General features: G+C 44.1%; 1 protein-coding gene across 1 annotated transcript in view; it reads right to left on the bottom strand.

Moving 5' to 3' along the window:
• The window catches only part of LOC134355836 (WASP homolog-associated protein with actin, membranes and microtubules), a 29,768-nt gene extending 10,182 nt beyond the window's left edge, over nucleotides 1–19,586 (bottom strand). Inside the window, exons 1-8 of the mRNA XM_063066332.1 lie at nucleotides 18,981–19,586; nucleotides 11,053–11,226; nucleotides 8,719–8,869; nucleotides 7,575–7,744; nucleotides 7,336–7,495; nucleotides 3,962–4,149; nucleotides 2,357–2,443; nucleotides 2,178–2,273 (exon numbers count right to left, since the gene is read on the bottom strand). Of these exons, the coding sequence (XP_062922402.1) occupies nucleotides 2,178–2,273; nucleotides 2,357–2,443; nucleotides 3,962–4,149; nucleotides 7,336–7,495; nucleotides 7,575–7,744; nucleotides 8,719–8,869; nucleotides 11,053–11,226; nucleotides 18,981–19,553 (1,599 nt within the window). The 5' untranslated portion in view covers nucleotides 19,554–19,586. The remainder of the gene's footprint in view (nucleotides 1–2,177; nucleotides 2,274–2,356; nucleotides 2,444–3,961; nucleotides 4,150–7,335; nucleotides 7,496–7,574; nucleotides 7,745–8,718; nucleotides 8,870–11,052; nucleotides 11,227–18,980) is intronic.
• Nucleotides 19,587–21,943: the final 2,357 nt, after the last annotated feature.

Genomic DNA, 21,943 nt, shown 5'->3' with positions numbered 1-21,943 from the left:
TCAATTTGAGATCATAGGTACAGTGGCAGGCAAAAGTTTGGGCACCCCAGTCAAAATTTCTGTTACTGTGAATAGCTGAGTAAAAGATGAACTGATTTCCAAAAGGCATAAAGTTAAAGATGACACATGTCTTTAATATTTTAAGCAAGAAAACTTTTTTATTTCCATCTTTTACAGTTTCAAAATAACAAAAAAGGAAAAGGGCCCGATGCAAAAGTTTGGACACCCTGCATGGCAGTACTTAGTAACACTCCTTTGGCAAGTATCACAGCTTGTAAGCGCTTTCTGTAGCCAGCTAAGAGTCTTTCAATTCTTGTTTGGGGAATTTTCACCCATTCTTCCTTGCAAAAGGCTTCTAGTTCAGTGAGATTCTTAGGCCGTCTTGCATGCACTGCTCTTTTGAGGTCTATCCACAGATTCTCGATGATGTTCAGGTCGGGGAACTGTGAGGGCTATGGCAAAACCTTCAGCTCGCTCCTCTTGAGGTAGTCCATCGTGAATTTTGAGGTGTGCTTAGAATCATTATCCTGTTGTAGAAGCCATCCTTTTTTATCTTCAGCTTTTTTACAGATGGTGTGATATTTGCTTCCAGAACTTGCTGGTATTTAATTGAATTCATTCTTCCCTATACCAGTAAATGTTCCCCGTGCCACTGGCTGCAACACAAGCCCAAACAAAGCATGATCGATCTACCCCTGCGCTTAACAGTTGGAGAGATGTTCTTTTCATGAAATTCTGCACCCTTTTTCTCCAAATATACCTGTGCTCATTGCGGCCAAAAAGTTCTATTCAAAAGGTTCAAAGGAACATCTAACAAGCCTGATGCATTTTGGAAACAAGTCCTGTGGACCGATGAAGTTAAAATAGAACTTTTTGGCCGCAATGAGCAAAGGTATGTTTGGAGAAAAAAGGGTGCAGGATTTCAGGAAAAGAACACCTCTCCAACTATTAAGCATGGGGGTGGATTGATCTTGCTTTGGGCTTGTGTTGCAGCCCGTGGCACGGGGAACATTTACTGGTGGAGGGAAGAACGAATTCAATTAAAATACCAGCAAATTCTGGAAGCAAACATCACACCATCTGTAAAAAAGCCGAAGATGAAAGGAGGATGGCTTCTACAACAGGATAATAATCCTAAACACACTTCAAAATCCACAATGGACTACCTCAAGAGGCGCAAGCTGAACGTTTTGCCATGGCCCTGACCTAAACATCATCGAGAATCTGTGGATAGACCTCAAAAGAGCAGTGCATGCAAGACGGCCCAAGAATCTCATAGAACTAGAAACCTTTTGCAAGGAAGAATAGGCGAAAATCCCCAAACAAGAATTGAAAGACCCTTAGCTGGCTACAAAAAGCGTTTACAAGCTGTGATTATCAAAGGGGGTGTTACTAAGTACTGCCATGCAGGGTGCCCAAACTTTTGCTTCGGGCCCTTTTCCTTTTTTGTTATTTTGAAACTATAAAAACAGGAAATAAAAAAGTTTTCTTGCTTAAATATTAAAAAGATGTGTCATCCTTAACTCTATGCCTTTTGGAAATCAGTTCATCTTTTACTCGCTTAGCTATTCACAGTAACAGAAATTTTGACCAGGGGTGCCCAAACTTTTGCATGCCACTGTAAATAGTCAGAATCCTTTTCCCCCAGCACAGGGGAATCTATAACTACGGCTTAAGGTGAGAGAGGAGAAATTTAAAGGAGATCTGAGGGAGAAGTTATTCTACAAAAGGTAGGTGTGAACAAGTACCAGTGGAGGAGGAGGAGGATACAGTTATAATGGCAGAAATGCATTTTAACAGTTACTTGTATAGGAACAGAAGAAAGGGACACACACCCTAGGGCAGGCAAAAAAGGTTAACGCAGACATGAAAACACAGTTAGCATGGACCCACTTTAGACTGCATATCTCAGCGATTCTGTTTATTCTTACCTACATTGTCACCCCTCACTCTAATCTGACAGACCAAGCATTTGTCCAGCCAAATGGAATCTGGCCAGAACCTCCAGTTGGGTTTCCAGAGATAAGCTGGTTCTCTACTTGCAAAAATGCAGAGAGAATTGGGAGCCAGTACTATCAGAACTATTCCAGAGAGCAAGAACCCAAACTGGGAGAAGAAATTAGTATGAATCTACCACTCCTGAAAACTGGGATTAAGAAACAGGAGTTGATCACTACCTCCTTAAAGTTACGCAGCCTTTCCAAAGTCTTTTGCCTCTCCATGTTTACCCATTCCCTCTTCCGCTTCTTTTCTTCTTTCTGCTGGTCACGTTTCTGTGTAAACACAATATGATAAATTGTATTAACGAACAATCCCACGGCGGACACAAACTGAACCATAGATGACAAATACATACTAGCTGAATACTGTGGTGCTGTCGTAAACGAACTTCTGCTTCTTGTAACTGTTGCTGCTTTGTCTTTTGAGTTTCCTTACACTGATCCTGGGGAAGAGAAAATGCGGTTAGGTGCGGTTAGAAATGGCAGAAAGTGATTACTAATTGAGCAGGGCTCCTGATTCTATTGGCCAGACTCTGGATCAACAGGTACAACAGAAAGCCCCATAAGTGAAACAGGTTCATGAAAATATCCCTGTGATATACCTCACAGGTTGATCTGTCTTGTGCAAATCACTATAACTAACATGCCATGTAAACCTGAACCGTTAATGTGCCACCCCTACAAGTGTATCCACTCAGGTGAATGGTGACATAAATGCAAAGTATCTATACATGCACAGTCCTGTTAAGAGGTAGACAAGCATGTAAACTATGGAAAGAAACCTCTGGCTAGCAGCTGTCAAACATCACTTGACACCATCCCAAAGAATTGGCACTAATTTTTATGTCACTGTCTGTTTACACCCATTTTCCCAGGCATCACATAGAAACATAGAAAACCGACAGTATAATACAGGCCCTTTGGCCCATAATGTTGTGCTGAACATCACTGTAGATCTTTCTCTGGTAGTCAGCTGCACTGTCTAATGACTGGCTGATGGGCAGAAACTAACTCTGGTTCGATGTTCGATGAACAATAGTTCTGTGCATGAGAGCTTTCAGCAGTGAAGATAATATTCTGCTCCAAAATTGGATAAAACCAATTGGGTAAATACAAAAGATTCTACAGATGCTGAAATCCAGGGTAACACACACAAGATGCTGGAGGAACTGGGTAGGACAGGCAGTATCTATGGAAATTAATAAACAGTTGACATTTCAGGTCAAGACCCTTTGTCAGGACTGGAAAGGAAGGGAAGTCACCAGAATAAAAAGGTGGGGGGAGGGGAAGGAGGAGAGCTCGAAGGTGATAGGTGAAGCCCCTCGAGTGGAAAGGTAAAGGGCTGGAGAAGAGGGAACCTGACAGGAGAGAGTGGACTATGGGAAAAAGGGAAGGAGGGGTACCGGGGGAGGTGACTGGCAGGTGAGAAGGGGTAAGAGGGCAGAGGGGGTAATAGAAAAGGGAAGACAGAGGGGAAAAATTTACCATGAGGAGAAATCAATGCTCATGACATACGAGGCATTGCTCCTCCACCCTGAGAGTGGCCACATCATGGCAAAACAGGTGGCCATGGACTGACATGTTGGAATGGGAATGAGCATTAAAATGGTTGGCCACTGGGAAATCTCACTTTTGGTGGATGGAGTGAAGGTGCTCAACAAGGTGGTCCCCTAATTTACGCCAGCAGCATAGGATACAACAGATTCGCCTCACCTGGAAGGCAAAACCTCTACCCCAACAACACAAGGAAAACAATCAGAGAGCATCTCTGGCCTGCCCAAATCAGAGTACCAGCACAAACCACTCATTTACTAAAGCAACGTTTGTTCATGTTGCATTTACAAATCTAAAAGCAATCTGCTAAACTAAAGGTACACAGGAGAAAACATTGGCATTCAGATTTTTAAAACAAAACTGCGAGAGAGAAACCAGTCAGTCCGGAGGAAGGTTTCTGAAATTACCCGCTTATTCCTCAGGTAGGATCGCCGTGAGCCAATAGCACCGCGTTTAGTCTCCAGCTGATGAGCTTTACGCATCAACTTGTTAAGATCTACTGACCGACTGTCATGTACCAGGCCCATCCCCTCATTGGCCTGAAGCTGCTCAGGGTCTTCACAAGCATCATAGTAAATCACCTCTTCCTCTTTTTCTAGAGTTGCAAACAGTAAAGCCCTCATTAGCTGATAACAAACAATGGATCTTTCCAACCAGGATATATTTAAGTTTATTGCTTTTTTGGTGATTACCTATACATTCATATGTTTCTCCCTCCTTTTTGGTAATGCATTATTGCGTCCACCAGCCTGCCCTGAATAGAAGTGTTTGCTCTCTCATTTGCAATGAGAACCTTGGATTGTTTTAGTTGATGGTTCTCCCCACAACCTCCGCGCCCCCCCCCCACCACATTTCTTCCTGGCTTTGAGCAGCTGTGCATTGACAACACTCCACCTTCATCATCCTTGGCAATCTCTTTGCACAATGAGCTGCTTGTAGTAGAGCAAGGCTTAAACTGGAAACCTGCCTTTTGTTGTGTTAGCAACCAGCTCTTCATTCAGTGCTGCTTAATGGACAGTCAGCTAGAAAGTCAGTGGATCTAAAGTTAATGTTAAGCGAAAGAGGGAACACTAACAATGATGTTTGGCAGATATCTAACTCACTGATGAGCCAGTGATTGTTAAGGTGCTGGAGGTATGGGGTGGGGGTTGTGGGGGATTGTTTACATACACCAATATAGCACAGGACAAAGCCCTTCAGCCCATGATGATTTGCTAACCTAAAATCAGTAAATAAATGCCCAGTTAAACAAACCACCTCTGCCTATACAATGTCTGCACCCTTCATTTCCTGTACACTCATGCCACTTGAGTGTCTCCATCATATCTACCTGTACCACCACTCCTGGTAGCACATTCCAGGCACCCTCTGTTTGCTGTGTAAAAAAAACTTAGCCTGCACATCTCCTTTGAACTTATTCCTTCTCAGTTAATGCATATCCTCTGATATCCCATACTTCAACCCTGGGAAAAAGAAACTGTATACTCTACCAATTCCTCTTGCAATCTTATAAGCCTCTATCAGATCTCCCCTCAGTCTCTGCTGCTCCAGAGAAAACAATTGGAGAACCCAAGTGGTTCATGAGAATGATTCTAGGGATGAAAGTGTTAACATACGAGGAGCATTTGAAGGCCTATACTCACTAGAGTTTAGAAGATTTCGCTGAAACCTATCAAATATTGAAAGGCCTGGATGAGTAGATGTGGGGAGGATGTTTCCTATACAGAGAGAGTCTCGGACCAGAGGCCACAGCCTCAAAAGAGAGAGATGACCATCTGGAATGGAGAAGAGGAGGAATTTCTTTAGCTATAGGATAACGAATCTGTGGAATTCATTGCCACAGATGGCTGTGGAGGCTAAGTTACTGAGTATATTTAAAGCAGAGGTTAACAGGTCCTTGATTAGTCAGGGCTTTAAAGGTTACAGGGAAAAGGCAGGAGAATGGGATTAAGAGGAATAATAAATCTAGTCATAATGGAATGGCAGAGCAGACTCCATAGAACGAACAGCCTAATTCTGCTGCTATGTCTTTGGTCTAACCCACGTTTGCCCATCCTTTCCTTACAGCTCAAGCTCTCTAATTCAGGCAGCATCCTGGTAAATCTCTTCTGCATCCTCTCCAAAGCCTCAATAGCATATGGGCATAGAAAATTACAATAAACAAACAGGCTCTTCAGCCCATCCAGTCTATGCCGAACCATTTAATCTGCCTCCTCCCATGGACCTGCTTAGGGACCATAGCCCTCCATACCCCTCATCCATATACTTGTCCAAATTTCTTTTAAATGTTTACATTGATGCCGCATCCACCACTTGTGTTAAATTTGAAACTTCTTGACCAGCCTCCCATGCAGGACCTTGTCAAATGCCTTATGCATGTAGACAAGATCCACTGCTTTGCCTTCATCTACTTTCCTAGTAACTTCCTGGGGCAACCCTACCACCACTCTGGCTTCTTCCAAAAAACCAAAGTCTAATTCAATTTAGTATCTCATCTTGAATTATCCTTTCTGTAATGGGGCAACCAGAACTGTAACAATACTACAGATGCAGTATAACCAGAGTTTTATAAAGCTGCAATTATAACATCTCAACTCTTGAACTCAGTTCCACAACTAATAAATGCAAGCATACCATATTCTTTCTTGACTACCAATCAACCTGTGTAGCCACTTTCAGGAAGCTATGAACTTGGATATCAAGATCCCTCTGCTCATCAACACTGTTAAGGGTCTTGCATTTGGAGGTATCTTTACCAATGTGCAACACTTCACATCTAGCCGGGTTAAACTCCATCTGCCATTTCTTTGCCTACATCAGCAAATGTTCTATATTCTGACACTGTAAGTCACCAAACTTCGGCAAGGCTAAGTTCCATTGCCCCCACCCTCTGACTTTTGTGGCCAAGCCAGTTCTGAATCCAAATAGTCAATTCACCATGGACCTCATTATTGTCTAATTTTTAGACTGAAGCTTCACCATTAAAAGATTGAAATACAAAGGTAAACTTAAGTGTATTTGGTTTAAGGTGTCTGCTTCTCAAATAAACCTGTTTAAACCCAGTTTACTACCTCGACTATCTGATGAGCATTGGCAGGATCTGAACCATACAGCAATGATCTGTTCATCTGGTACTTGATACACAACCCAAAGAAAAGGGTTTCTATTCCAGCAACTGCAGCTTTACTATCTGTTAGGGTGGGATCACAGTAACTTTTCAAAAGCATCAAAATCTAAATTTTCAACAGCTTATCATAATATTTGACAAGAGGAATTTAACCAGAGCTGGTAAGTGGCCCAGCATAGCAAACTTCACTAGTGCCTTTGCTGTAGTGGCAATCAATGAACCAGCTGTCGACGGAGCACAACCTGCCTCTGCCCAGAACAACGCAATACTCTTTCACAAATCATTCTTTAGCTGAGATAATGAACAGACACCGTATGCTGTAGTTAACTCCAATCTAGACACATCACTCATGTCCAATAAGCAACACAGACCAAAGAACTAGTCAGCAGCACTTGTTTCCCTGACTTCCAGTGCAAGCCTCACTGTGTATCTCAACGTGCAAAGAGATTGCTGAGGATGGTGGAGCACCTTACGTAAACAAATCCTTCTGACCTATACCACATTGTTTACCGACACAGCTACAAGCTCAGTGTTAGGTGCAACCCATAGATCAGGAATATCTGAATTTTAATGGGAGAGGGGTCTGCCTGGAATAACTCAACCCAATCTGCTGTACTGTGAATGTGAACAATGAATAGCCAGACACCTACTCACCCCTGACTTCACGTCGAATGGTGTCCAGCTGGGCAACAACCAGCAATTCCTCATACTTTAAAGTTTCTAGCTGAATGCTGTACAGCTCCAGCTGTGTTTCATAATACTGCATTTCTAGTTCATCCACCATCTCCACTGCCTTGTTGTCAAGATGTTCCATCTAAATTTAAAGAGAGTTTTACTGAAATGTTTTGCAACCTAAAGAGAGTGGTTTATAAGCACAACTGCAAGCTTGTTACCTTGTACTGAATCTGGGCTTTCTTGCGTTTCAAGCACAGCTCTTTTGCCCTGGTGTGTTGCAAAGTTTCCTTCGCAAACATGAACTTCAGTTTTTCCTGTCTAGGTGCCACACTGGCCCAGGCAGCTTTGCCAAAGCGATTTCGATCTTCTTCCATTTGCTTCTGCATGGCTTCGGGATGAGAATTCATGAGAAACTACAGCTGCTTTTGTCACAATGTTTTATTCACATATTTATCTTTCCTCTGGATCACATTCAAATAATTGATACGTTGCTCAAAAATATAATGAAACAAAGATAACACTGAACACCCAGTCCTAAGAATAAAGAAATCACAATACAGGGGGTCCAGGTGTTAATTACACTTCCTCATATAACAGCCACTTGCATCCAAGTCTTCTTAGCTGGGATTCACCCACTCTGCTTTCAGAGGCCAAAACCCCCAATAAATTTAAATTACATTCTTAGATAATTACAGATAACCATAGGCTGTTTACCAGATTATAATACAGATGCTGTCTATTTGCTGTATGAAACACATTTTCCTGATTCTGGTTTTTGCTCTCTTTCTTTTCAGTCCTGAAGGATCTCATCCAAAACGAGAATGGTTCCCTTCCCTCCTCAGCTGCTGCCTGACCCACTGAATTCCTCCAGCATTCTTTATGTTGTGCCAACACTTTCAAAGTTAACAGAACACAGCTGCCTGGGCAGCTAGTGTGACATTATTACAATTCAGGGCTTTGGAGCTCACAGTTCAATTCCATCGCTGCCTGGACGGATGGCGTGAACGTGTGGGTTTCCTCCCACAGTCCAAAGATGTACCGTTTAGTAGGTTAATTTGATCATTGTAAACTGCCATGTGATTAGGCTAGTGTTAAATAGGTGGGTTGCAGCTCTTTGGGCCGGAAGGGCCTGTTTCAAGCTGTATCTTTAAATATTTTTTAAAAAAACATTAATTAAATTAATAATAACATGAACACTCGGAGATCACCTCCCCAGCTTGTATCACTCTTTCTGGGAGCAATGACCCTCAGCTCAATAGCATCACTCCTCCCTCTGATGGTTCTCTAAATTGCAACCTCTCACAACAATGTCAATTCTAGAGAGTGCAGCTGTTCGCCTGCCACTGTTCCAGTCCAATTTACCTGCCAATGCTTTCACTGTCTCCCTGAAATAATCCACTGTTATGTCCTGAATTGAGCAGATTGCTTCTTGCATGCGCCGAGACCACTCTTCCACTTCTTTCTGCAGACTCTGAATTCTCCTTGGACCCAGGGTGTCAAACTCGAGGGATTTCTGCAAATAGAAAGTGGTCAGTTTGGGTAAGGACTCTACTGACAGTTTATAGGATTACCTGGTTGTGTAGCTAATAACAACAGAGTTCAAATATTCACTTCTGGGTCTGACCAAACATGAGCATGAATCCTGGCCCAAATTTCATGAATAGAAATTGTCCCATTGTGGCCCTCAGAAGGAACACTGTTTACTTCATTATTCTTACTTGGATTCACATTCAATACTGAGGGCAGGCAGACAAAACAACTACTTTTATAAACTACTAATATCCTTCAAAAAGTAAATCCATTGTGGGAACAGTCAAGCAACGTTTATTAGGGGAGAATAGATCTATGGAAAAGCAGTGTGAGCTGCAGAGTGAAATCACACCCCCTCCAATACCAGTCACTCTCCAGCTCAGATCTCAACAAACCTTATAAGGTCATAGCTGCAGAGAAGTACGGTGCAGAAACAAGCCCTTCAGCCCAGCTAGTCCATGCTGGAAACCATTTAAACAGCCCACTGCCATTGACCTGCACTGGGACCACAGCCTTCCATCCATGTACCTATCCAAATGTTGAAATTGAGCTCACATGCACCACTTGTGCTGGCAGTTTGCTCCACACGCTCATGAGTCTGAGTGAAGAAGCTTCCCCTTAAAATTCTCACCTTTCACTCTTAGATTATGACCTCTGGTTGTGGTCCCACCCAACCTCAGTGGAAAAAGCCTGCTTACATTCAGCCTATATATACCCCTCATAATTTTGTATACCTCTATCAAATCTCCTCGCAATCTTCTACTTTCCAAGGAATAAACCATTAAACTATTCAATCTTTCTGTATAACTCAGGTCCTCCAGACCCAGTAACATCCATGTAAATTTCCTAGGTACTCGTTCCACCTTATTTACATCTTTCCTGTAGATAGGTGACCAAAACTGCATACAATACTCCAAATTAGACCTCACCCAATGTCTTATACAACTTCAGCATAACATCCCATCTCCTGTACTCAATACTCCAAGATCCCTCTGATCCTCCACACTGCCAAGAGTCTTACCATTATATTCTGCCATCATATTTGACCTACCAAAATGAAGCACCTCACAATTATCTGGGTTGAACTCCATCTGCCACTTCTTAGCCCAGTTTTGCATCCCATCAGTGTCCCGCTGTAACCTCTGACAGCCCTTCACACTATCCGCAACAACCCCCAACCTTTGTGTCATCAGCAAATTTATCAATCCATCCCTCCACTTCCTCCTCCAGGTCATTTATAAAAATCACGAAGAGAAGGAGTCCCAGAATAGATCCCTGAGGCACACCACTGGTCACCGACCTCCATGCAGAATATGACCCTTCTACAACCACTCTGCCTTCTGTGAGCAAGCCAATTCTGGATCCACAAAGCAAGGTCCCCTTGGATCCCATGCCTCTTTACTTTCTCAATAAGCCTTGCAAATGCCTTGCTGAAATCCATATATACATCTACTACTCTATCTTCATCAATGTGTTCAGTCACATCCTCAAAAAATTCAATCAGGCGCATAAGGCATGACCTGCCTTTGACAAAGCCATACTGACTATTCCTAATCATATTATACCTCTCCATAGGTTCATAAATCCTGCCTCTCAGGATCTTTTCTATCAACTTACCAACCACCGAAGCAAGATTCTCCTCACCTTGTCTGCTAGAGCAACTTCATGCCTTCTTTTAGTCTTTCTGATTTCTTTCTTAAGTGTTTTCTTGCATTTCTTATACTCCATAACCTCATTTGTTCCTACATGCCTATACCTGCTATGCACCTCCTTTTTCTCTTAACCAGGGCCTCAATATCTCTTGAAAACCAAGGTTCCCTACACTTGTTATTGCTACCTTTTATTCTGACAGGCACATACAAGCTTTGTACTCTCAAAATTTCATTTTGAAGGCCTTACATTTTCCAACTATACCTTTGCCAGAAAACAGCAGGTCCCAATCCATGCTTATCAGATCATTTCTGCTTCTTATGCCCAAGAGCCGCTAATCACTGCCCAAGCCAATTTCAGCCAGGAGAGATCTTTCACCTTTAAATGCACTGAGCTCAACCCACGAGCCTCTGATTCTGAAACGTTTGTTCAGCTTCTAACTGTTGTCCCTAATAATAAATGTAGAGTTTTAAAGTTTAGCATTTCCAGTAAAGCAACAGAAAGTGCAAGATTTACCAAGGCCTCCTGTTTGCACAGTGAGGCAAACTCGCGCATGTCCCTGAAGGGCTGCAGCAAACACTGGTAGAACTGTGTGGCTGCAGTGACTAGATCCTGATAGGCTTCATCTTCCTCCTGGTACAGCTTCTTAAGGGCTACCATATTCTTAACATGTCTGTGTTGGTGCAAGATCTGCAAAACAAAAAATACTACCGTTAACAAGATCTGTTCAGCATAAACCATCGGCTGACAATAGGCCCTTTAACACGACCCAAGGCCAGAACCTTCACAGAACAACTTTGCTATAAAAATAACACCAAGTGCTCAGAGGAGGGAAGCACCCACGAGAAGGCAAGCACCCACGAGAAGGCCTCTGGAGGATGGGTGGAGGAGTGCGACAACTGACTCAGCCTGACATAGCAGTACTCACAGAATACAATCACCGACCCTCAACAACAGGACAGGTGCAACAAGAGGTGTCAGTGGTTCATAGTGCAATGGGAAGAAATCAGCGTGTCCAGAGAGCTCCCTCAGCTGATGATACAATACTCTCCCATGATAGGCACATGAAAGCAAAAAAGGATAAAGTATGTTCAGCCATGGCTTAACAGAATCACCACCACTGACGGACCTGCTAAGGTTCTGAAGCACCTGTCTACCAGGTGTAAATATCTAGCATGGGGATGGGCTTCTATTAGCTTGCCCTCACTAATCTAGGGGGCACAAGCGTTTGGAAAAGTAACCACCACAGTCCTCATGGAGACAAAGCCCCATCTTCATACTCGCAATATCCTCCATGTCCTATGGCACCACAGTTGCGCTGAACAGGACAGACTCGGAACCAGGCAACCACGAGGTGGTATGGGCCATGGCAAAAGTAGAAACATATCCCAGCACAGCCTACAATCTACTGGCCCAGTATTCCCTTCACTATCAAGTCAAGGTGATAAACCCAGGCTCAAAGAAGCACGCAGAAGGGCACGGCGTGAGCAGTACCTGGTAAAAGTGAAATGCTAGCCTAGTGAAGCTGCAATACCAAAAGTGTTTTTCAAATATATTAAGAGTAAAAGAGATATAGGACCACTGACCCTGGGGAGCTGGGGAGTTAGTAATGGGGGGGCGGGGGGAGAAACAAAGAAATAGTGGACAAATGTAATAAGTATTTTGCATCAGCCTTCACTGTGGAAGACTCTAATAGTATGCCAGAATCTTGAGAGTATCAGGAGGCAGAAATGAGAGTAGTTGTTACAATCATTATATTCTGGAATGATTCTGGAGGTCTGGAAAACTGCAGATGTCACACCACACTTCAGGAAGGGAGGGAGGCAGAAGAAAGGAAATAATAGGCCAGTTAGCCTTACTTCAGTAGTTGGGAAGATGTTAAGAGTCCAATATTAAGGATGAGGTATCAGGGGTACTCGGAGGCACGATAATGATGATAAAATAGGCCAATATCAGCAGGGTTTCCTTAAGGAGAAACCTTGACTGACAAATCTACTGGAATTCTTTGGGGAAATAACAGGAGGATAGAAAAAGGAGAGTCAGTGGAGGTTGTTTACTTGGATTTTCAGAAGGCCTTTGACAAGGTGCCACACGAGGCTGCTTAACAAGATAGGAGCTTATGGTATTACAAATAAAATATAGTAGCATGGATAGAGCATTGGCTGACTGGCAGGAGGCAAAGAATGGAAATAAAGGGGGCCTTTTCAGTTGGCTGTAGGGGTTAGTATTGAGATAAATGTGTTTCACTTTATATGTCAATGATTTGGTTGATGGAATTGATGGTTGTTTTGTTGTCAAGTTTACAGATGATACGAAGATAGGTAAAGGGGCAAGTAGCATTGAGGAAGCAGGAGTCTGCAGGACTTGAGGACTTAGACAGATTGGGAGAATGAGCAAAGTGGCAAATGGAATAATGTATATGTAAGTGTATGGTCATGCACCTTAGTTGCCGGGACTTGAGAAACTCAGTTACAGAGAAAGGTTGAATAGGTTAGGACTTTATTCCCTGGAGCGTAGAAGAATGAGGGGAGATTTGATAGAGGTATATAAAATTATGATGGGTATAGATAGAGTGAATGCAAGCAGGCTTTTTCCACTGAGGCAAGGGGAGAAAAAAACCAGAGGAGATAGCTTAAGGGTGGGGGGGGGGGGAAGTTTAAAGGGAACATTAGGGGGGGCTTCTTCACACAGAGAGTGGTGGGAGTATGGAATGAGCTGCTAGACGAGGTGGTAAATGCAGGTTCTTTTTTAACATTTAAAAATAAATTGGACAGATACATGGATGGGAGGTGTATGGAGGGATATGGTCCGTGTGCAGGTCAGTGGGACTAGGCAGAAAATGGTTCGGCACAGCCAAGAAGGGCCAAAAGGCCTGTTTCTGTGCTGTAGTTTCTATGGTTCTATGGTTATGGTAAGAAATAAAGGCATATATTTTCCGAATGGAGAGAATGTTCAAAAGTCAAAGGGACTTGGGAATCCTCGTGCAGGATTTCCCAAAGGTTAATTTGCAGGTTAAGTCAGTGGTGAGGAAGGCAAATGCAATGTTAACATTCATTTTGAGAGGACTAGAATATAAAAGGATGTAATGCTAAGTTTTTATAAGACATTGGTCAGACCACACTTGCAGTACTGTGAGCAGTTTTGGGTTCCTTCTCTAAAGATTAACACATGAAGAGCGTCTGATGGCTCTGGGCCTGTACCTGCTGAAGTTTAGAAGAATGAGGGGGAACTCATTGAAATCTATTGAATATTGAAATGTGTAGAAAGAGTGGATGTGGAGAGCTTGTTTCCTATAGTGGAGGAGTCTAGGACAAGAGGACACAGCCTCAAAATAGCAGGACATCTATTTAGAACAGATGAGGAAGAATTTCTTCAGTCAGAGGGTGGTGAATCTGTAATTCATTGGCACAGATGGCTGTGGAGGCTAAGTCATTGAGTATATTTAAAGCGGAGGTTGATAGGTTCTTGATTAGTCAGAGCAGCAAGATTAAGGGGGAAAGGCAGGAGAATGAAGTTGATAGGAATAATAAATTAGACGTGATCAAATGGCAGAGCAGACTATGGACTAATTCCATAAGAGCCTAATTCTGCTCCTGTCTTACGGTCTTAAAACAGGAAAACAGCACAGAATAAACAAGGAAAATAAACTTCATTACCAACAGACTAGACAACAAACATAACATAAAAGCTCTGTTGTCGTACCACATCCAGTTATGAATGCTGGTGGACAATAAGTAAATGATAGGAGAGAGCAGCTTGTACATCCTGATTCTCAACAATGGCAAGCCAAGAAAACAGGAACCTTAGGTACTGAGAAGTGCTGTCAAACAAAGGAATCTCCAAATACAGATCCATAATTCATTCAAAGTGATGTCACAGGTAAATAGGGTCATAGAGAAAGCTTTTGGCACATTGGCCTTCATAAATCAATGTATTGAGTAAAGAAGATGGGATGTTACGTTGACTTTATATAAGACATTGGTGAGGCCTAACTTGAAGTAGTGTGTGTAGTTTTGATCACCTACTGATCAACACCTGCATCCATAACTCCACTACTGCTTTATTATTTCCATCAGTCACCTTATGTCACCTTAGCCTGGTGTCACTTTATGGACATACAATCAATATATACAAGCCCATCTTATCTATTTATATTTATTGTGTTTTTTATTATGTTCTTTATCTTCTGTGTTTTGTTTATGCTGCTTCGAATTTGGCATAACAATTATTTTGTTCTCCTTATATTTGTGTACAGGAAATGACATTAAACAATCTTCAATCTTTAGAAGACAGTCTACAGCAAATTCCATTTACTCCAACAATATCAAGATGCTGAGAGTGCTGGATACAGCAAGGGCCACAGGTCAGACTATATCCCAGCTGCAGCCTGAAACTTGCATGAGTTGTGCCTCTTGCCAAGTTGTTCCAATACAATTACAATTCTGATATCCGCCCATAAATGTGCAGGAAATGGAAGGGCTGATTAGGGATAGTCAGCATGACACGGCTTCATATGTGGGAAATTGTGTCTCATGAATCTGACTGAGTTTTAACTTTGAAGGGATGACAAGAGGACTGACCTGGACAGGGCAATGAATGTGGTTTATGTGCACTTTAGCAAGGCTTTTGACAAGATATAGCATAGTGGGCTGGTCTGGAAGGTTAGTTCACAAGTTAGCCAATTGGATACAACATTGGCTTGGTGGAAGGAGGCTGAAGAGATGGTAACAGAAGGCTTTTTTTCAGGTTGGAGGCTGGTGACCAGTATCATGACTGGATCCACTGTCATTTTAAAGCCTTCCATGGTGCCTTGAGACGGAGATCTTGTGCAGCACAGCTCGATGGATACAACTAAATATTCCTGTTTCTTCCTGATGCAGCTGAGAATCACAATTGCTTCTACGGGCTGTACAGTTAATAAAGATGTCTTAATGTCATTGACTAACCTATTGCTGCTTAAAACTGACGGAAACAATACTGATTGTGGCCGTACTTCTCGCCAGATTCCTCGTAGACTCAGGTGTGTTTAATAAAATGGGGTTTTCAACTCCCAATACCAACTAACTTACTGGTAAACATAGAGTTTCTAGTAAACAAAATGGGAGATCTCAGAGCTAAAGTGCTGTATCAGAGAAACACTGGGACCACTTGCATCCCTTTTCACGGAATCCTGGTTAACACCTTCCGTACCAGACGCAGCAATTCAGATTTGCAGGTTCACTACACACCATCAGGATAGGACTGTCGAGTCTCTCAAAAGCAGAGCTGTATGTCTCACGATCATTTCTCTTGGTGAACTAATGTATCAATGATGTTCCAAGTCTGCTCACCAGACCTGAAATATCTCGTAATTAAGTGCCGTCCATTTCTGCGATCATTTTGGTAGTGGTGTACATTCCACTTCAGGCCAATGTCAACAGGCTCTGGGTGATCTGAGCAGCGGGATCAATGTGCACGAAACAGCACACCCTGACACCTCCACTATCATACTGGAGGATTTTAACCAGGCCAGCTTGAAAAAGTCACCAAATAATTACCATCAACAAATCACTTGTAGTACCACAAGAAACAACACATGGACCACCGTTACACCACCATCAAGAATGCCAGCTGTGCTATTCCACGCCCTCACTTTAGAAAGTCTGATCACCTGGCTGTACTTCTACTCTGAGTACAGGCAGAGAAGACTGCAGCACCAGTAGTGAGGACCAAGAAGGTCTGGACAAGGGAAGCACAGGAGCACTTGCAAGACTGCTTTGAATTGGTGGACTGGACTGTGTTGATGGATTCATCTCCGAGGCTGGATGAGTGTACCACAGTGTTAATGACTTCATTAAACCTGTGTGGATGAGTGTGTGAAAGAAAGCTTGCTGCACATTCCCAAACCAAAAGCAGTGGATGGAATAGGAGTTTGTCGTCTGCTGAGGGCTAGATCTGTGGATTTAAGTCTGGTGACCCGGGTCTGTACAAGAAAACCAGTTATGACTTGTGGAGGGCTGTTTCAAGAGCGAAGAGACAATTCTGAGCGAGGTTGGAGGTGACATCAGATGCATGTCAATTCTGGCAGGGTTTTCAGGACATTGCTTTCTGCAAAGCAAAACCCAGTAGCATGAATGGCAGCGATGCTTCACTACTAGATGAGCTCAACGCCTTCTAGGCTAGCTTTGAAAGGGAAAATACAACTACAGCTGTGAAGATCCTGGTAATCCTGTGAACTGTCTCAGACGCTGATGCTAGGCTGCCTTTAAGGAGGGTGAACCCTGTCAAGGCAGCAGGCCCCAGTGGAGTAGCTGGTAAGGCTCTGAAAACTCGTGTCAACCAACTGATAGGTGTATTCAAGAACAATTTCAACCTCTCACTTTTAAAGTTAGAAGTTTCCGCCTGCTTCAAAAAGGCAACAATTATACCAGTGCATTAAAAAAAGTAATGTGAGCTGCCTTAATGACTATCGTCCGATAGCACTCACATCCAACCCTTGAGAGGTTGGTCATGGCTACAATCAACTCCTGTCTCAGCAAGAACCTGGACCCACTGCAATTTGCCCATCACCACAATAGGCCTACGGCAGACGCAATCTCAATGTCTCTTCACATGGCCTTAGATCACCTGGACAATACAAACACCTATGTCAAGATGCTGTCCATTGAATATAGCTCAGTGCCTAACACCATCATTCCCAGAGCCCTGATTGATAAGCTGCAGAACCTGGGCCTCTGTACCTCCCTCTGCAACTGGATCCTTGACTTTCTAATTGGAAGATCACCATCTGTGCAGATTGGTGATAATATCACCTCCTCGCTGGCAATCAACACTGGTGCACCTCAGGGCGCGTGTTTAGCTCACTGTTCTACTCTCTCTATACCCATGATGTGTTTCTAAGTATAGTTCAAATACCGTCTATAAATTTGCTGATGATACAACCATTGTTGGTAGAATCTTATATGGAGATCAGAGGGCATACAGGAGTGAGATATGCCAGCTAGTGGAGTGGTGTCACAGCAACAACCTTGCAATCAGTCAGTAAGACGAAAGAGCTGATTGTGGAATTCAGGAAGGCTAAGACGAGGGAACACGAACCAATCATCATAGAGGGATCAAGAGTGGAGAGAGTGAGGAATTTCAAGTTCCTGGGTGTCAAAATCTCTGAGGATCTAACCTGGACCCAACATATCCATGCAGCTATAAAGAAGGCAAGAGTGACTATATTTTATTAGGAGCTTCAGGAGATCTCATTTGTCACCTAAAACATCCAAAAACTTCTCCTGATGTACCATGAAGAACATTCTGACAGTCTGCATCACTGTCTGGTATGGGGGAGGGGTGGGGAGAGAACTACTGCACAGGACCAAAAGCTACAGAAAATTAGTCAGCTCCACCTTGGGTACTAGCCTCCACAGTATCCAAGACAACTTCAAGGAGTGGTGCCTCAGAAAGGCGACGTCCGTTAGCCCACTGTTCTACTCTCTCTATACCCATGACTGTGTAGAATTGAAGGACCCCCATCACCCAGGGCTGCCCTCTTCTCATTGCTACTGTCAGGTAGGAGGTACAGAAGCCTGAAGGCACACATTCAACTATTCAGGAACAGCTTCTTCTCTTCTGCCACCAAATTCCTAAATTGGACATTGAACCCATGAACACTTCCTCACTTTTTAATAAAATATATATTATTTCTACTTTTGCACTATTTTAACCTAATTAGTATACATATATACTTACTGTAATTTATTCTTTCTATATCACCGTGTATTGCATTGTATTGCTCCTGCTAAGTTCCTGACACATGTCAGTGATAATAAAGCTGATTCTGATTTCTAAGCTGTATTTATGATTTGGATGGCAATACTATTAACAGAGTAAATTTGTGTAGTGGGCAATGAAGAGCATTGTCCAAATTTACTAAGGGATCTCGACCCATTGGGAAATGGGCTATGAGAATAAAGCCGAAATTCAAGCAACACACATAAAAGTTGCTGGTGAACGCAGCAGGCCAGGCAGCATCTCTAGGAATTCAACCTGGTTGTGTGACAGTGTTACAAGTTAAACTAGAACAGCACCAACATAGTAAACGGTAGGGCCCTGGAAAGTGTTGTGGAACAAGGAGATCTAGGAGAGCAAGTACAGTGGAGATGCAAGTAGACAGGCCGATGAAGTTATCACCATGCGAAGATGCACCACTCGACAGCCAGGCATTAACTCAGACATTCCTGCGGATTAAATACCCATCTGATACCACGTCAGTTCCATCCCTCCCTGCACTGTCCCACACGCTGTGCATTTAACAACCGGTAAGTACACACCAACACCGTTATCTCCCCCAACTCCAAACAGAAATAACTACTGTACTGGTGGTAGGTTTTTGATGTGGTTTCATGGCAACCAACCTACAAACAGATCGGCTGAGCCACTGTGCGCTTCAGCCCCCCGTCCCGCCGACCCCCTACCTTCCTCAGCGCCTCTCGCCCGCCGGCCACCCGTTGCTCCAGGCTACGGCCCCGCAGCTCGCTGACGCTCTCAAAGTAGTCGTCGTCCTCGGCCTCGGGGAACAGTGTATCCAGGGCAATGCGGTGGCCGCAGAGCTCGACGGCGGAACCCAGATAGGCTTCGAGCTGGCAGCAGACGGTGTCCATGTCGAGGCCGGGATCGGTGCCCTCGGTCAGAGAGCGGTCCGGGAACAGAAGGCCCCACAGGCTCCGCGGCCTCAGTTCGGGCAGCGCCGGGAAGCAGGGTTCCAGGTCGGCGCAGCTCTGCACTAGCAGCCGGTGGATGCCGAGCAGCTCCCTGGGGGAGTAGAGCGCGGCCCAGCTGCCCGGAGATGGGGACGGGGACGGGGACGGGGACTCGGCCTCAGCTTCGGCATCCCGCGCCTGTAGCGGCCGGCTGTGGCAGCTCACCGCGAACATTCCCTCCACCTCGTTCCAGGCCACTAGGAAGCGGAGTCGCGGGCGCTCGGGCTCGGTGAACAGCCCGCTCCGCACCGACACCCAGCCATCCAGACTGTCGAGCCGCTCCTCCATTGCGACCGTCAGGCACCCGCGGCCATCGCTCTCACCCGGTGACGCAATTGCTCAATGACGTCATGAACACACGATATCCATCGGCGGTGACGTCACATCTCATACCCCGAGCTTTCTTAGCGTCACCGATGAGCTGACACGGCCGCCAGCGACTGAGAGCACTTAGGTACCCACGGCCAATAAGACTGTCAGATATAGGAGCAAATTAGGCCATTCAGCCCATCGAGTCCACTCCACCATTTCATCAAGCCTGATCCCGGATCCCACTCAACCACATACACCTGCCCTCTCACCATATCCTTTAATGCCCCAACCAATCAGGAAACGATCAACTTCCCCTTTGAATATACCCACGGACTTGTCCCCACTGCAGTCTGTGGCAGATTCACTACTCTCTGGCTAAAAAAAAAACTTCCTTACCTCTGTTCTGAAAGGTCGCCCTCAATTTTGAGGCTCTGCCTTCTAGTTCTGGATAACCCACCAGAGGAATCATCCACTCCACATCCACCTTATCTAGTCCTTTCAATGTTCGGTAGGTTTCAATAAGTGAGTACAGGCCCAAAGTTGCCAAACACTCCTCATATGTTAACTCTTTCATTCCCGGAATCATCCACGTGAACCTCCTCTGGACTCTCTCCAATGACAACAGATCCTTTCTGAGATATGGGGCCCAAAACTGTTGACAATACTCCAAGTGTTGGCTGATTAGGGTTTTATGAAGCTTCAACATTATCTCTTTGTTTTTATATTCTATTTCCCTTGAAATTAATGCCAACATCGCATTTTCCGCCTTTACCACAGACTCAACCTGTAAATTAACCTTATGGGAGCCTTGCACGAGGACTATGCCCCTTTTCACCTCTGATTTTTGAATTTTCTCTACATTTAGATAATAATCCGCACTATTGTTCCTTTTACCAAAATGCATTGTCATACATTTACCAACACTGTATTCCATCTGCTACTTTTTTGCCCATTCTTCCAATTTGTCTAAGACCTGCTGCAATCACATTGTTTCCTCAGCACTAACTACCCCTCCACTTATCTTCGTATAATCCACAAACTTTGTCACAAAGCCATCAATTCCACTATCTAAATCATTGACAAATAATGTGAAAAGTGGCGGTCCCAATACTGACTCCTGAGGAACACCACTAGTCACTGGCAGCCAACTAGAAAAAGCCTCTTTATTCCCACTCGTTGCCTCCTGCCTGCCAACCATTCCTCTATCCATGCCAGTACATGAGTCAGCCCAGGCTGGGCAAGGTCACAGGATAGTAGTGTGCTGAAACAACCTTTGACCTAACCATATTTGCCCACATGCTATGCACATTTGTGTCTGTCTCTTCCATGTAGTGATTGTATCTGATTCCACCACCTCCTCTGGCAGCAAGTTCCAGATATCAACAACTCTCTGTAAAAATCTTACCCCTTGAATTCTCCTTAAACTTTCATCTTTGAATAATGCCCTCTGCTGTTGATACCCTATCTACACCTCAAAATTTTATTTATTCTGTTAGATCATCCCCCAGCAGTCCTCAATCCTGTAAAAACAGGCCCAGCCTATCCAATCTCTCCCCATAAATGAAGTCCCCCAATCCAGTCAGCATCCTGGTGAATCTCTTCTGCGCTGTCTCCGGCACAACCACATCCTTAAGATGGTTTGGTGAGCTGAACTGCACATGATCTTCCAAGTGAAATTGCTACTTTGATGACTACATTGGTGCTGCTTCCTGCACCCATGCTGAGCTCGTTGACTGTATCAACTTTGCCTCCAACTTCCATCCTGCCCTCATTTATCTGGTCCATTTCTGACCCCTCCCTCCCCTTTCTCGTTCTTTCTGTCTCTGGAGACAGTTTATCCACTGATTCTCACAGCCACCTGGGCAATACCTCTTCCTACCCTGTCACTTGTAAAATGTCATTCCTTTCTCTTCATTCTTCCGTCTTTGCTGCATCTGCTCTCAAGATGATGTTTTTCATTCCAGAACTAATGAGATGTCCTCCTTCTTCAAAGAAAGGGGCTTTTCTTTCTCCACCATCAACACTGCCCTCACCCACATCTCTTCCATTTCACACGCTTCTACCCTCACCTGATCCACCGGCACCCCACCAAGGAAAAGGTTCCTCTTATCCTCATCTACCACCCCACCAGCCTCTGCATCCAGCACCTAATTCTCCTTAACTTCTGCCATCTCTAAAGGGATCCCACCATTAAGCACATCTCTCCCCCCTACCCACTTTCTGCTCCCTATGTGACTCACTCGTCTATTCATCCCTCCCGACTGATCTTCCTCCTGGCATTTATCCTTGCAAGCAGAATAAGTATTACACCTGCCCCTACACTTCCTTCCTTACCACCATTCAAGGCCCCAAACAGTCCTTCCAGG

This window comes from Mobula hypostoma, chromosome 13 (genome assembly GCF_963921235.1).
Source record: "Mobula hypostoma chromosome 13, sMobHyp1.1, whole genome shotgun sequence".
Classification (NCBI taxonomy): Eukaryota; Metazoa; Chordata; class Chondrichthyes; order Myliobatiformes; family Myliobatidae; genus Mobula; species Mobula hypostoma.
This window is presented reverse-complemented; position numbering and strand designations above follow the sequence as displayed.